This window comes from Mirounga angustirostris, unplaced genomic scaffold, assembly GCF_029215605.1.
Source record: "Mirounga angustirostris isolate CCGP_5_RB_7025 unplaced genomic scaffold, mMirAng1.0.hap1 SCAF_5, whole genome shotgun sequence".
NCBI lineage: Eukaryota > Metazoa > Chordata > Mammalia > Carnivora > Phocidae > Mirounga > Mirounga angustirostris.
In genome coordinates this window covers 108579762-108597371 of record NW_026991713.1, presented here as the reverse complement: position 1 = coordinate 108597371, position 17610 = coordinate 108579762, and the positions used below count along the sequence as shown (strand labels likewise).

General features: G+C 35.7%; 1 protein-coding gene across 4 annotated transcripts in view; it reads right to left on the bottom strand.

Moving 5' to 3' along the window:
* Positions 1-1883: 1883 nt before the first annotated feature.
* ITGB1 (integrin subunit beta 1) overlaps positions 1884-17610 on the bottom strand; it is a 45662-nt gene continuing 29935 nt past the window's right edge. For 2 of the 4 annotated variants that reach the window (XM_045874217.3, XM_054507290.2), the window contains exons 9-17: positions 17268-17357; positions 15424-15564; positions 15055-15254; positions 12772-13010; positions 12323-12545; positions 11470-11702; positions 9080-9246; positions 8177-8257; positions 1884-3091 (exon numbers count right to left, since the gene is read on the bottom strand). In XM_045874217.3, coding sequence (XP_045730173.1) covers positions 8183-8257; positions 9080-9246; positions 11470-11702; positions 12323-12545; positions 12772-13010; positions 15055-15254; positions 15424-15564; positions 17268-17357 — 1368 coding nt within the window. In that variant the 3' untranslated portion in view covers positions 1884-3091; positions 8177-8182. The remainder of the gene's footprint in view (positions 3092-8176; positions 8258-9079; positions 9247-11469; positions 11703-12322; positions 12546-12771; positions 13011-15054; positions 15255-15423; positions 15565-17267; positions 17358-17610) is intronic. The other 2 variants (XR_010411654.1, XM_045874218.3) reach the window with 2 other exon arrangements.

Below are 17610 nucleotides of genomic sequence, written 5' to 3'. Positions count from 1 at the left end.
GCATTTTTGTGCCCCAGAGGGTTCTAGTTGAGAAGACATGTCACCCACAGTGGTAGAGGCTTAATGGGCTCTTTAATCTTGATCTAATTCAGCCCCCAAATCTGCTCCTACTGATCCATCTGATCAGTCAAAAGCCACTTCTACCTATCCCTAAATTCTCAGAAGAATCCTAGAATGTGAGAGATATTCTAAAGAGCCAGTCTCTTTATAGGCTCAAGAAGGGTACTGGAGATACTATCTCTGAACTCCTTTGAGTGTATTACGTCAGAAACATCCAAGTCTTCAAGGAGACAGGCAATAAACGAAAGACAAATGGCCTCTAGTCAAGGTTGTCCCTCAATTTCTAGTAGGCAAGAGAAGGAAAAAGGGCCAACTTCAGGTTAAAATAGTTGACCATGATGACTTTTTAAAGTAGTTGATGACCTGCTCCTGCAGCTCTAGATCTTATCTGGGCATCTTTAATCAACTAAATTCATAAAGTTGTATGTTGCAGAAAGTAAGAAAACTTCGTAAAATGTGAGAGTTACTGCAACAAATGCCACTATTGACAATGGACATTTACCAAAGAATTCATGAATGATACTTACATTTTGTAAATTTTCGTAATAGAGTTTGAATGAAAAAAAAAAAATTTTAACTGTCTTTTTACTTTGAGGACACTTATTTTTTGGAAAGTGTTCCATTAGAGGTCAAAATATACTGTCACTAGGAAAATAAATATTTTAGTGACAAAGTTCTATGTGGTGGCTTCAATCAAAGCTAATTTCCCGTCTCTTAGACTGTATTTTGGAATGGCCAGTTTTAAGCCTAAAATTATTCAAATGTCAATGCTCTTACAGTCAGTATGAGAAATAAACTCTATACAATTCCTCCAGCTTCCAAATAAAAGGATTTCTATCTTTGTAAGTTGTAATCTAAATCTAAAAATTCACCATATTTCAGCCTCAAGGACATATATGTCAGGAAAAAAATATGTATATATAAATCTAAAAATTCACCATATTTCAGCCTCAAGGACATATATGTCAGGAAAAAAATATGTATATATAAAACAGGACTTTGTTCCTATAGTATTAAAAATGATTTAGTCTAAGCTAGGAAATACAATTAAGTGGAAAAACTACAAAAGGGCACCAATTTTTAAAAATGGGAGGGTACTACAAATGTAAAGTTGAAAGTTTTAACACAGTCCTCCCCCCAAATCTTTCTGACACGTGCTGTATGCTCTAGGAAGGATTATACATCTTCTAATATGCTTTACACAAGTATATTTTATAGGTGTACATACTTTCTAACAAATAAACCAAAACCAAATGAGAAATAAAATTTCCTTAGAAAAGTAACATGGGTGCCTATGGCGCAGTCGGTTGAGGGTCCCACTCTTGGTTTCAGCTCAGGTCGTGATCTCCGAGTCGTGGGATTGAGCCCCATGCTTACTGAGGAGTCTGCTTGCGATTCTCTCCCCCTCTGCCCCTCCGGCTCTGCTCTCTCTCTCCCTCAAATAAATAAATAAATGAATAAATATTTAAAAAAAAAAAAGTAACTCTCCTCCTGTCTGGATCTTAAATGACAATTTCCAGCTTCTAGTTACCAGTTCTAAGATATTCACAGAGTTAATGCTGCCTGATGTAGGGATGAAAGCTATCTCGTGCTGCATGGTGCAGGGAGGGAGGGGCGTGGAGGAGGGCTGAGGATATATCCAATATTATTTAAAGAGCCCAAAGACAGTCTGAAAAATCTCTTTGATCCTACCACTGTCCTTGTGTCCCTGGGACATCTTTTCTAAGAAAAATGAAATACCTATTAACCAGAAATATTTTTTGTCAGCCTAAGCTATAAAAATGTCATGCACAGAAATTAACAAAACAGCGAAAACAACCAACTTATATATTTTAGGCATATTTATTTAATAAATAACTTCAGTAAACAGCATGTAAAAAGTGAACTGTTAAAATTAAAAGGCACTTAACACAAGAATGTGACTAGGATGAAACAAAACGGGCAAATGGGGAGAAGAGAATATACAGTGGTCTGTTACAGCGCAGGATGGACAGGGGACGTGCGTAAGTGAGGGCTGAGGACTCCACATGTTCGCTGAAAAGGCAAATTTACAGCTGAAATGTCAAAGAAAAGTACTGGTAAAAAAAAGTCTTACCCCCAATTGCAAACAAATACATTAAATGATTAGAAGAGGTGATAAAAAGCACCAGGCTTTAAACAAAATACAATGAATAAAATAAATTCACTCAAAGGTCCTCAATTCAGCAAATATTATGTAAATTAAGGCCATTACGTAAATGATGCTAAATTCAGGACTTTTTTGCAGGAAATTTCCCGATCCTTTTATCCAAGGCTTGAATTTCTAAAGAGAAGGCAAAGAGTTACCAAGATTAAGTAACTCTTAAAATGGCACACAGGTTTTAAACTATGTTTTCCCTTCCTAACTCTTTTTCCCATGGCCTCCCGTAGATCAAATATTTCAAAAACTATCTTACACCAGTAATTCCCAATATACTCAATCTTTCAGATATGTCATCAGTCTTGTCTAACAGGCAAAGAGCAAAATAAATTTAAAACAATCCTAAACTAGCTACGTAGGACATTTACTTGGATTCTGTAAAACTAAAACCTGACATATCTGTAAAGCTAAAAATCTATTTTAATACTTATTAAGAGAAACTCTCAGCATACTCGTTACTTTAACTACTGCCCTTTCACTCATTCTAGAAATATCACTCAATCCCCAGTAAGAGCCTGATTTCAATAGTCCAGGAGGAAAAGGTCAAAAAGGCACAAGGTGACCTTAGCTGACGAGGATAACCATCCTGTCTCAAGTTTTTTGTCAGTCCCTGGCATTGATTATAACATTATTTTCAAAATAATAAAAAAATTTTTAAATTATACATATTGTACATTTTTAAAAACTGCACACGAGAGAACACGGTGATATTGCCCTAAAGCTACCTTACTGTGACTATGAAAATTACTACTCTGCATTCGGTGTGGTGAATCTGCACGGCAGCGCTCATTTTCCCTCGTACTTCGGATTGACAACCGTTGTCACGGCACTCTTATAAATCGGATTTTCACCCTAAAAAAAAAAAGTGAGAAAAATTACTTTATAAGTATTACTTTATAAGACAATACTAAAAATGAATGGTCATTTTCAGAAGTTGTTTCCATTCCTATCTGTCTGGACACAGATTCCTATCACACTCAATTTTTTAAAAAGGCATTCATCAAAGTTTACACAGAAATGAAACATGAAAGCTTCGCTCTACAAGTCGAAAGGCAGCCCTGTAGTCTGGCATGATTTCATTCCTGAGTCCTCCCTACATGGCAGGATTAAGATGTCCTCCACAGCAGAGAATGTGCAGTTATGGCTTCTCTCCTTTCAACCAGTTTGGAATGCCTATCTTAAATAAGAATTAACCCTCCTGCCATTAACTGCCTGATTCTTAGCCCTTTATTGTGGTTAAGAAGGTTCTTGATAATCAATGGGAATCCTTTACTATCATCTCTGTGAGGGAAGCATTTTCCTGAGGCTCCTCCACCACAGAAGTTATTGATATAGAGAGTCCTGGGATAAGGTTGTCATAGAATTGCTGAGGGCACTGTACCTCCACGAGCTGTCAACATTGCCAAATTTGCTTAGAATGTTAACAAAAATAATACCATTCTTCATGAAATAATCGTTATTCTTTGATATCATACTGGTAAAATGTTTTATTTTTATTTTATTTGGTAAAGAGTACTGAAATCAAGCCCAGCAAATGACTCCAAGCCATAAATAAACACAAGAGCTCTTTCAAGATCCAAAAATATACAGGCATTGATGTCTTAAGCAGGCAAACAACATACACTCCCACACTACCATTTTCTTAAAAAAATATATATATATATATCTTTTATGCTAAGTGATACATTTAAATATCTACTATAGCATTTTCTTTCTCCTATCCTTACAAACTGAAAGTAGGCTTAAAATCCAACTGAGAAGTACAGGCAAATAATCCTCTATCAGAGGAAATTACAGTGAGCACAAATCAATAAATGTTAAATAATAGGAAAAAATTAAGACTTTGAAATGCTGTTTGGTTTTATATGGTACCATTGAGCCATTTGTGGTGATTTTTTAAAATATTTATAGAAAGCATCTAAACAGTCATTTTTGTTTTTAAATTTTATTTACGCTTCACTGCAGATTATATTTAGAAACGGTTTTTATCGCCACAATTTTTGCCCTCTAGGAGCGTACAGTCTGGTGGATGACAAACATGCAAATAACTTACGGTACTTTGATACAGTACAAGATAGAACTATGTACACAATATGGGAGCAGCAAAAGAAAAAAGGGACTTTGAGAAGATTAGGGGTATTTTCACAAAGAAACTGACTACAGATAAAATATTAAAAGATAAATAGAAACACATGCAAAGTCAAAGTTCATATGCAACATCAAGGTCTAGGGAAAAGAATTTCTACATTTGTGTAGAAATATATGCAGTTTAGAAGTTTTTAAGAGTGTACGTGTGAGTGTGTGTATGTTCTGAGGTGTGAGCAAGGGAGAGGAAACAAGGAAGAAGATAGCACCAAATCCTGAAGGTCCTGTATGCCATGCTAAAAATACTGAATTCTATCCCATAGATGGGAAATCATTGAGGATAAGTATAGCGTGTAAAGCTGGGTGGTCCTGAAACACACCAAATAAACCACTACAACTTCAGCTCAGCAGATGGTCTGAATTCCTATTAAGACAGGACAATATGCCTTAGCCCGACCCCAACCTCACCCCACAAACTACAACTTGACCAGTCATTTCAGAAACATGGAGTCAGGATCCCTCAGAGACAAACATTATGTAATCTGGATGATAAAAAAACATACAGGATATCAATTTCTTATCTCTTATCCAACTGAAGCTAATACATTACTATACAGACATTATAGCAGACATTTCATAAGGAGACAGGAAACTGGATCCTGCCAACTACATTCTTAGCAAGTTATACAGCACAAACAAGTTATACTCTTTATTTCCATCTTCCTATTCAGCATATGAGGCTAGAACTAGATTCTTCCAAATATACTGAGAAAACAAATCACCATTTTTCTTTAAAATAATACATTAGATCAATCTAATATTTCATACTTGAGAATTATAAGGGAGGTAAACGCATGCACAAAACCAAAACAAACAAACAAAAACCCAAAAAAACCAAAAAACCCAGAAAACAAAACAAAACAATACCCAAATTATTGATGAGCCCAAAGTACATAAGGCAGAAACTTACCTTTGGAGAAAAGTCTGCCTTTTTATATACACAAACATTTATATATTTATTATTACATCCAAACAAAAGTTTAACATGCAAGGTTAGAGGTAAAATTAAACTATCTGTGTTAGGTATCATTTTAAATGGAGGTAAACTAAAATAAACCAGATTAATTTCCATTGTTCAGAGTGCGACCCCACCCCTATCTTGAGAAAAAAAAAAAAATCAAAAGCAAATTTAAATCAAGGGAACAGGGTTATATTCAGAAGTGAAGTCCTCTGTACTCAGGAAGTGCTCACACTGGAATGACTGACAGTGGTGGCTACAGAATCATCTCTGTAATATAACATATTAGATATACAATACACAACTGTGAGAGATTAGGAATCTACATTTAAATTTGCATAACAGCAGGGAGGATAGACAATTTTTTAATCCACTTAAAAATTATATAGTTGATAATTTGATTTTTTAAATGTACCTACATCACAGTCTTATGCAGTAAAGTAATTACAGTGCCTGCTCATTGTCTGAAATATGTTAATGACATAATTCATTGATTGGCAAACCCTGGTCCCATATCAGAAAAGTGTTTCACAAGCCATAATTTATTTTCATTTCTTAATGCTCATTAATTTCTAATGTTTATTTCTACTTTAATTTTTTGTGAGAAAACACCTCAGAATAACCTGTAGCCATTAATTTGCCTGGATTCCACTAATGAATAATAAAATTTTAACCAAACTTTTACTTCTTGAGTTATCCAAAAGGCTTATTTTGGCTGAAGAAGTAAAATTTTAGCCAAAAATTAATGATATAAACATTAAGTTTCACTATTATCGATAATTTCCTTCAAAGTACAATTTAATGTGTAGTAAAGGTGGAAATTACACCTTTTAATAGGATACACAGAAATTTATCTCATTTGAGAAGTAACCATATGGAACTGTCAATATTGGACTGTTTTTGACCTACCAAAAAAAAAAGAAAAAAGGAAGAAAGAAAAAATTGAGCAAATCAGTTGCCTTCTAAAAATTCTCTGTGGAAAGGATTAGGAAAGAGAAGAACACACCGAGTCTAGACTAATACAAAAATATACCAGCCTGCCCATATATGAATGTGACTGCAATCTTCTGCCATCAAATTTAATTTTGCCATTGCAAAGGTCTTAAAATCTGCTGAGAAATAAAAGAAAAATCTGACAAGTAATGGTTTCTAATGTTCCTGGGCCTTCCTACATCTTAAAAATATTAAGCATTCCTGTATTTTAAGTACAGTCTCAGTAAATAAGCAAAAAAACAGTGTTGGTTTCTATGTCATAAAGTGGTATGTCTATTACAATGTTTGTCCAATGCAGTAATGCTACTCTAAGTTACTACAAATGTCAAAAAGCTGTAATTCTCTATAAAGAATGATCTACCTCTTCTGAACCAGGTAACAGAGTCTCCTGAAGATGAGTGACTGCTGCCTAGACATCGTAGAGGGTAAGAATACAAACCCTGGGGTCCAAACTGCCTGGGTCTGAATCTGAGCTCTTCCACTAACTAGTCATGTTGAACCTGGTCAAGTTACCTAACCCTTCTGTGCCTCCGTTTTCTAGTATGTGAAATAAAAAAAAAAGTCCTTGGAAAAGTAAAGAGGAATTCTAGACCATCAGCCAGGAGAATCTGCTCTTATTATAATGTTTTAAATCAGTTTTAGGGACTTACATGATTATATTAAAATATACTAGAAGCATTTCATGAAAATTCAGATATAAGGAAATCCTGACCACTACTAATAAAGAAAAAATAATAAATTTTCATTCAGGTAAAACGTACATTCACCAAAATAGATTACCCTATGTAATCAGTGAATAGGAAAAGCAAGCCTTATTACAACCTTGAAATTTTCAACTAAATTTTTACTTAAAACTGTAAATAGGACTTTCCCTTTAAAGTCTATGTTGTTGTCTTTTTTAAAAAAAAGTTCAGGGGCGCCTGGGTAGCTCAGATGGTTAAACGTCTGCCTTCAGCTCAGGTCGTGATCCCAGGTCCTGGGATTGAGCCCCATGTCCGGCTCCCGGCTCAGCAGGGAGCCTGCTTCTCCCTCTCCCTCTCCCCCTGCTCATGCTCTCTCTCTCTGTATCTCTGTGTCTCGAATGAATAAATAAAATCTTAAAAATAAATAAATAAAATAAAATAAAAGTTCAATGTTAGATTTGAATATTAGAATCATTCAATAGCCAGAAAAATGTATATATAAATAAAAGGTCTTCTGGTTTTTAATGGAATTTCAACTTAACAACTAAAGAATCTCCAAATAGTTCTAGAACCAATAACAATGATACTGTAGTTCCATATTATACAAATGTTTCAGCAGGTTACATTTATTTTTCTGTTTTGCAATTTAGATTTCACTTTTACTTTTCACTATTTCACCCTGAAATCTACATATAGTGATTTATATGTAAGGATAATGCCATCTAAAGCACAGAAGTGTAGTGAAGATTATAAGTGACAGGCTAATACCACAAAATACAGTTCATTAGCCAGACACCCACACAATAGAGGTTATTAATGGCTCCCTGTTAAAGACGTGACAACTAAGCTCTGAACAGCGAAGTGGCTCAATGCTGTTGAAGGGCTGGGATCTGACCCGAGGTCTGTCTGACCACAAAGCACGTCCTCGTCCTCTTTTTACCTCAACCCAGCTGCTGCTTCTGTACCATAAAGCTTGTTTTAAAGCCCTTTGAAACACTAACTCTAAATTAACACACACACCAAAAAAAGCCACAATATAGCCATATAAATAAAGCCAGACTTTAAAAAAAAAACAGCAGTAGTGATAAAGCACACTCAGTGCAGTAAAAAAGAATAAAAGTTCACATGCAAAGACAGAAAATGAAAGAAAATACGAACGGCAACTTAGAGACCAGCTTTACGTCCATAGTTTGGATTCTTGAAATTATTAATAGGACTCTTGTAAATCGGATTTTCTTGCTAAAGTAAAAGAAATAGTTTCTAATGATTTCATCAGAAAAAAAATTGACATGTATAGTGTTTAACCACCATAAGAGAATTTTCACTATTTTATAAATTTTACTTTTACACTTCTGAATATCATTTAAAAAAAAAAAAAACCCAAACTGCAGTAAAATGCAAATGACTAAAATTCATTTATAATTTAAAATTACCTAAGATTGCCTTCTTGTGTCAAAAGATAAATACATGAAGGCCAACATTTGGCCACCCCACCCTCGGACTTCATATTTCAAAGCACATTACATGCTAGTACATTTCACTCACTTTCAGCTTTTAAAAATTTTTACAAAGTTTATTGAGTTATAATTTGCAGAAAGTTAAATATACCCCTTTTAAGTACAGAGTTGTACATACATACCCACAATCAAGATCATCCCAAGAAGACCCCTCATGCCCTCTTCCCCCCACGCCAGCTTCTGGAAACCACTGATTTAGTTCTGCCCCCATAGTTCTGCCTTTTCCGGAATGTCATATAAGTGGAATCATATAATATGTAGCCTTTTGAGTCTGGCTGCTTTCAATTAAGGTTCTTCTTTGGAAAAAAAAGGAGAGAGAGAGAGAAACTTTCCACTGAATATCTTGCTACACAGATAACATTATTTAGAATTCTACTTTACATGAGATGAAAAGGCAGAAGAACAGATTTAAGATCAAAATTAGGAAATAAAAACAATGACCACCGTATCCAGAAGATACTTTCTTACGTTTTGTTTTAATAGGATATATTTAAGATGTTTTCTGTTTTTCACCTCCTTACATTTTAGATGTTCTGCAACTTACCGTATCCCATTTGGCATTCATTTTTTCCTTTTCGAATTTGGCAAATTCCCTTCTGTCATGGATTATCATTAAAAGCTTCCAAATCAGCAGCAATGCAAGGCCAATAAGAACAATTCCAGCAACCACGCCAGCTACAATTGGAATGATGTCTGGACCGGTGGGGCACTCTGTAAAGTAAAAAGGAAAGAATGAGCACACAAGGGATGTTATATGCAAAGTAGGGCCCAAACTACAAAGACCTGGTTAGTCTCTTATCAAAAACATACAGGAGTAAAAAACCCAAGATAAGTCAATGAAAAGAATTCCAAAGAAACTATAAAAAAGATACTAGAACTATTGTTGACATTGCTGCTATGAACTGAGATACCCTTCAACAGACGAATGGATAAAGAAGATGTGGTTCATATATACTATGGAATATTACTCAGCCATCAGAAAGGATGAATACCCAACTTTTACATCAACATGGTTGGAACTGGAGGAAATTATGCTAAGTGAAATAAGTCAAGCAGAGAAAGTCATTTATCATATGGTTTCACTAATTTGTGGAACATAAGGAATAGCATGGAGGACATTAGGAGAAGGAAGGGAAAAATGACGGGGGTAAAATCAGAAGGGGAGACGAACCATGAGAGACTATGGACTCTGAGAAACAAACTGAGGGTTTTAGAGGGGAGGGGGGTGGGGGGATGTGTTAGCCCGGTGATGGGTATTAAGAAGGGCACATACTGCATGGAGCACTGGGTGTTATACGAAAACAATGAATCATGGAACACATCAAAAACTAATGATGGTGACTAACATAACATAATAAAAAAAATTATGAAAAAAAAAGATACTAGAACTAACAATTGACTGGCCATAGGATACATGATCAATAAACAAAAATCATAGGTATTTCTATATATTGTATAGAAGTTTATTTCTACATATTGGAAATTGAAATTTAGAAAATAACATCTTCTACAACAGCATCGAAAATCATGAAGTACTTATGTAAACATCCAACAAAATATGTGCAAGATTTGCAATGTGAACAATTACTCAGCACTGATAAAATCAAACTAAATCAAAGAAGACCTGAATAAATAATGTTAAGATGCCAATTCTCCCCCAATTCGATCTACTAAACTCAATGCAATCCCAATCAAATTCCTGGCAGGAGTTTTGTAGGTATCAGCAAGTTAATTCTACATTGTACAAGCAAGGGAGAGAACTAGGAAAGTGTTTCAAAAACACTTTGGAAAAGAACAAAGTTGGATATCTCACATTACCAGATTATAAGACTAGCTATAAAGTAACAGTAATTGAGATAGTGTGGTATATTGGCTAAAGGTTGGATGCAGAGATTAATGGAGCAGAATAAAGAATTAGAAACAGGCCAACATACATAAGATCATCTGATTTTTCAACAAAGGTAGAGAAGGGTCAGTCTTTCCAACAAATGGTGCGAGAAATACTAGACATCCATACATAAAAAACTGAATCTCACTCCATATACTAAGATTAACTCAAAATGGGTTATAGACCTAAATGGAAAACCAGAAACTATAAACCTTCTATAAGAAAACACAGGAGAAAAATCCTTATGAGCCTGAGTTAGGCAAGGAGTGCTAGATATAATAGTAAAAGCAAGATCCATAAAGAAAAACTTGGCAAATTGTAGTTCATCAAAATTAAAGCTTCTGGTCTTTTTAAAAAACACTACTAAAGAGGAGAAAAGATAAGGAAGCATTAACTGGTAAACAATATTTGCCAAACACATATCTAGAAATGCGAAACAATACGGTTTGGCTATTTCTTACAATGTTAAACATACGCTCACCATATGCCCCCAAATCCATCCCTACTATACATCCAAAAGAAATGAAAACTTACGTTCCCACAAAAACCTGTAGACAAATGTAGACAATTTCAAAGAATATACAAAAACGTGCCTATAAAAATCAAAATAAAAAATGTTTCATGTTCCTCAGAACATGAACTGAACAAATTCACGTTTTATAATATCCTTTAACAAATTATCTTTCCCGGTAGTACCCAAACCTAAATCAAGCTCAAACTTAAGCATCATCGATAATGATCTAAGTCCTAGTGCGTTCCTGGTTAAATAAGTGTCAGGCCGTATGCTGAGGGTTTTATGTGGATTCACGCATTTAGCCTTCCAACTCTCCACTCATAACCCTTAAGACTTGCTTTGTCTTTTCCTTATCTCATATAGTTAACAATCCTATTTTAAAGCTTTGAGATTAAAAATGCCCTAACTTGAACCTAAAATAATCTAGCTGGAGGTCATTACTGTGTGTTAAGGAAAATGCCAAGAGGCCTAAGTAGTAGGAGAAAGAAGACAAAAGAAAATGAAAAGAATTTTGAAATGATCCGATTTTTACCTGGAGTCTCTACAACATGAACAATGGCCTCATTGTTCCCATTCACTGAATATGTGAAATAGAACCAGCAATCATCAACATCCTTCTCCTTACAATGGGACAGGGGATCAACCTGGCCTGGTTGCGGTAATTTGTCCCGATTTTCAACCTTGGTAATGTTGAAATGTGAACATTCCTGTGCGCATGTGTCTTTCTTTTCTCCTTTATTGAAGGCTCTGCACTGAACACACTCTCTGTGAAAATACAAATTATATTAAAAATTTATTTAAAATTTAAAATAAGTATTTGCTTAAAAACTATTTCGTGTGAATAAATGGAGAGGCACAGGACAATTCTAGACAGAAAAACTAAATTTAAAGATGCTAGTTTCCCCAGTGAAATTATATAGTACCGTTCAAACTAAAATCCAAGAAGAGAAATAAAAAAGTAGTAAAATAAAACTAGCCTTATCAGACATTATAAATACATAACACAAAACCAAAATGATTTAAACAATGTGTTGTTGATACAACAACAGTTCTTCAAAAGGCAAAAACCTTCAATTTTGCTTAGTTTAGTCAAGAGATAGTAATTAAACAACTGGAAATACTAATTCACAAAGGTTACCACTGGATTTAATTACACAGCCGGTTCAGACCAAAACGATGGCCCCAGCTGCTCTCCTATGACACACTTAAGTATCATGTGACAAACGCCAGCGACTGAGAAAGGATTTTTAAGACTCAGAGTCTTAAAGGGCCACCGTGCGTCAGATACTCTATGTCCAGGGTGACCGAATATCGGTGCTGTTCTGGTTCGAGCGCTAATACCACACAGTCAGGCCAACTGTTTCCAGCCCCTCGGAAATACCTACTTGTGTTCCGCACACACGCCGAGGCAGGTCTGACACATCTCACAGGTCGGCCCTTGGAACTTGGGGTCGGTGCACTTACAGGCGCCGCACTCGCACACGCCCCGGCCGTTGCAGATCTGTCCATTCGTGGCCAGGCACGAAGTCGTGTCCAGAGAACAGTCACAGGCACTGCCAGTGTAGTTGGGGTTGCACTCGCACACACGACACTTGCACACGCCATTTCCTGGGAGGAAAAACACCATTTCTCGTAACAATGGTAGGTAGAGACATCCGAGCCGGCCCCGACTCAGAAGGCAACATAAGCAGCAGTGTGGGAGAACACGTAGCTGAGGATGGACTGACCCGCCAGTGCTGCCCTTCCTCCACCTATTCACCAAGCGAACTCCTAACGGTTTTTACCGTATGCGACAGCATCCCATTTTAGGACCATTTTCAGACCCCTTTCTCACCTCCACAGATTAAGCCATTGGATCTATCGCAGTTGAAATTATCACACTCGCAAAATTTGCCAGAATAAATTTCATTTGTATTATCCCTCTTCCTACAAACACATTGTCCACAGACACACTCTCCGTTGTTACTACAGATCTCCGAACTGTTTTCTTTCCTGCAGTAAGCATCCATATCTTCACTGTTCACTTCATCTGTGCTACATTCACAATGTCTACCAACACGTCCCTCGTTGCACCTGAAGAAAGAATCCAAAATTTCAATCACATAAAAGAAAAATAATTTAAAATAACAAGTCATATTGTGAGAAAGACTGGGAGAGGAAATAAGCCTGTGAAGAGTATCTTCAAAATACAATTATATTACATGGGAGTGTTCACACCACACATCACAGACAAAAGTGTACCTAAGTGTTCAAAAGTGTTCATATGGATACACACGTGTGTGTATGCACCGGCCAAGTGCATATGGAATATAGGCAAGAGCCTAGGGAAAAAAATCTGTCTTCAGGAAAATACCCATTTTGATCAAGATAAAAATATCATCTAGCAGTGAACAGCTAAACAAAACATTTGGAAATACTGGATCAAATTACTTTAAAAGAGTATATTAGTTCTGTTCTCAAATGATATGCTATTATATTTGGTATTACAGATGAAGCATCTCTAAATTTAAAGCAATGGTCCAACTGTTAATCTAAAAAAAGGTACAATAGGGCACCTGCGTGGCTCAGTCGGTTAAGCGACTGCCTTAGGCTCAGGTCATGATCCTGGAGTCCCGGAATCGAGTCCCGCATCGGGCTCCCTGCTCAGCAGGGAGTCTGCTTCTCCCTCTGACCCTCCCCCTTCTCGTGCTCTCTGTCTCTCATTCTCTCTCACAAATAAATAAATAAAATCTTAAAAAATAATAAAATTAAATTAAATTAAATAAATAAAAAAGGTACAATAAACACACCCCAAAAAGTGCAGAGAAGTTGAAGAAAAACGTATTGAGCATATCATTTAAAAATAGAACATACTATTTAAAAATAGGTATACCCTATGGGTCCAGACTTCTCAGACAGACGATATTTTTAGAACACCCAAGGCTTATAGACACTGGAAATACACTAATTCTGTATCTGGTGAATATGTAAAGGGAAGAAAGGCAAAATTTTTTTTTTAAAGATGTATTTATTTATTTGAGTGAGAGAGAAAGAGCATGCGCACACACCAGCAAGCTGTGGGAGGGGCAGAGAGAGAGGGAGAAAGAGAAAGAATCCTTAAGCAGACTCCCCACTGAGTATGGATCCAATGCCCATGGGGCTCAATCCCACAACCCTGAGATCATGACCAGAGCTGAAATCAAGAGCCGGTCGCTTAACCGACTGAGCCATCCAGCCATCCCAGGAAGACAGAATGTTTTTAAGATCTTTTCAGTTAATGAATTTTACTAAAAACACATCTACATGACTCAATCAGGATACATACAACATAAATAAGTAAAATATAACATTTAAATTGTTATTTAGAATAGACAACTAGTAACTGATGGTGAAATCCAGCCATTTTTTTTTCTCATGATTAAAAACCCTTCAAAGCCTACTCCTTTGGGGCTGACATTTAGATCAAAATACTCTCCCCTTCCTCCTATCTTTCAAGGAGAAAGCTATATTCAGAGTATATTCAATTTTAATTTTTAATTAGAAGGTAACCACCACAGTATAAAAAAATTATAAATCATTCGATTACAGTTTTGTTAAGTAGATTCTATGTTCAGAAAATACTATTTTCTTTTTACTTTCACAAAATATATTTTTTTTTAAAATTATTCCAACAATGCAGAAGTACATGCACAAGGTGAATACCCTTTATTGCTTCCTAGTTCCACTTCCAAGATAAAACCATTATAAGTTTGATACACCTTCCTAAAATGCTTTTCCGTAAATGTATTTTATATAAACTTATTTAGCTCTAGAAAATTCAGGTTGCTATTATTTGAGGGAAAAACCCAAAGGCTACCTTAACAATTTGTTTAATATATGTCTTAGATGGCTATAAAACCTTTTATTTCAAAGAACATCTCTTAAGCAAAAAAAAAAAAAAAAAAAAAAAAAAGGCAGGGAAGAACTTTCTGTAAATACCACACAAGATCATCAAATTGATCTCGGGTGAGCAACAGCGGTTGGAAGAAAGAATTTACTTACTCTAAATAGATTTTTTTCTGGATTTCTCAAAAGAGCCTGCCCAGAACTTTCTAAACCTAATATACCTCTCTGTCATGCTCCAACAACCTCAGCTCACCTGCAAGCTCCACACTCGAACGTCCCATTTCCTTCATGACACTTTGGACTGCTAGGGATGCCTTCACTTTGGCATTCACATTCACAGATGAACTGAAGAATAACTTCTACTTCTTCAGTAAAGCCCAGAGGCTTAATTTTAATGGTTTCAGAATTCTTAGTTGGACATTTATTTGAAGTTATGCTAATTTCAAATTGAACCTTGAAGGAAAAAAAACAATTAAATTAACAACTAGCTAAGCAATTTAAATCTGCTAAAAAGTATTTCAAAAAGCTCCTCATTTCTTTTACTGTTTCTCAAATTATAAACTAAATTTGCTTATAAGCAAACAATTTTTTCTTTTCTTCATAAAATGCTTATATAACATACCTCATCTCCAATGGAAATATTCGAACATTTTCTTCCATTCTCCCCTGTTCCGTTCACCCCATTCTTACAGTAAGATTTGTAATTTATTGTTACTCCTTCTGGCAATTTGCTGTTTTCCAAAATGACTTCTGAGGAAAGGGACTAAAAGAAAGACTAATCACACACAGGAAAGGCAAACAAAATGCTATTATAAAGTACACCGAATACATAAAACCAATGGGCAAAATGAACTATTAAGAAAACAGTTATTATTTAAATAAAAGATTTGGAGCCAAATTCTGAGTGGCCAGAAAACACAGACCCCAGAGAAACAGGCTCAAATTAAAATTCTTCAAAATACTGCACATGATTAAAAAGCACCTGGGTGGCTCAGTCGGTTAAAAGGGTCTGCCTTCGGCTCAAGTCATGATCCCAGGGTCCTGGGACTGAGCCCCACATCAGACTCCCTGTTCATCGGGGAGTCTGCTTGTCCCTCTCCCTCTCCCCTCACCCATGCTCGTGCTCTCTCTCTCTCTCACTATGCTCTCTCTTGCTCAAATAAATAAAATCTTTAAAAAAAAAAGAGTATTTGTGCTTTAATTATTGATGATCAAAAGTGCAGAAAAGGCTTGATATTAAATATGAGGAGTCCTAAGAACTCAGAACAAACATTTTCTGTCCTCATTGGCAATATGGCTCTCCTCTGGCCCTACCACTTCCAGCCAACTAAGGACTCAGGTAAACAATTGATTATATAGTCTGGGAACAAATCTGCTTAGGAGCCATTATGGACCAGGCCAAAAAAAACCCAAAAACCAAAAACCCACACATACACACAAAAAAACAAAAAACAAACAAACAAAAAAACCAACAACAAACAAACCCAAAACCGCAAGTACAAAGGATTCAAAGCCAGTGCATTTTTTTTAGAATATCAGATCGCTTGAGACAAATGGAGAACGCTCAGTGGCAAGCTGTCTCTTGTTCACACACCTACATGCATGCAATTTAGGAAAATATTACAATATCCTGTTAGGGTGGAGAACAACTATAGGGAAGACATGGAACAACTGAGAGTCTTGAAAATCTTTGTAATACAAAACCTCTCTGAGTAGGGTCTCTTTGAGTAGGGTCTTTCCAAAATGTTTTGGGAAACCCTGGCATGAGGTAAAAAGTATCTAAAAGTCCACCTGTCAAAAGGTTACCACAACGGTTACCATATTACAAATGTCTTCTGACTACTTAAAATGATTATTCACTAATGCTTAACGAGCATCACTAGCGTACTCTGGATTAGAGCTCTAGACAATTCAACGTCCTTCCATGTGCAGGGGGAAAAAAAAATCTTATAAATCTTTTTAAAACAGCTAAGTCATATATATATTTACATATGTACATGTTTTATGGCACATGTATACATGAGTGCCTGTGTATCTCTTGAGAATAGAAAAGGACATCTCTGAATACATGGCAAGAGAAGAACTGGCAAAAAAGCTTTTCCAGAATAATTCATCAAAAGAGATGAATCTATAAAAGATACTGGGGGGGTGGAGATTGAGGTAATCTTGTAAGTCTAAATGTAAGCTATGTTTCACCTGTTTTCCAACAAGGAAACCTATTTAATGACATCAGACATTTAAAAACCTTCCCCACATGCCTTTATCATATTTTTGCTCTGTTTAGGTTACTTAAATAATTCTGCTTTTGTAAGAGAATATAAGAGGTTTTTCCTCCAGATACACAAAATATCAGTTTTATGTTGTCCTCTGGGTTGTTAAATTGTGTACAAAGGGAGATGTACTTTCTTTGGGCAAAGTACTCTCAACAGGGTATTGTCTAAGAGATCTTATTTAGAATGTACTTACATTGTAGGCATCAATAATCAACTGAATTACGTTGCTGGAATTTGCAGATAATGTTCCTACTGCTGACTTAGGGATCAAATTTTTCAGTTCCTGAAGTTAAAAGATAAAACATGTGAGATACAAATACTATTCATTCAGCCAATTAGCATTGACTGAGTATATAAAATACTTAAGTACAAGCACCCTAGCCATTTCCTAAATAACTTAAGGAGTCAAACCTGAAAAAAACTTTGTTTTATATGTGATTAAAAATTAATATAAATCACTACTGTAAAATCTAGTCTGTCTGGCTAGTAACACTTTCCCACATTTCAATCAGACATATGATTTTGCTTCTAACGAC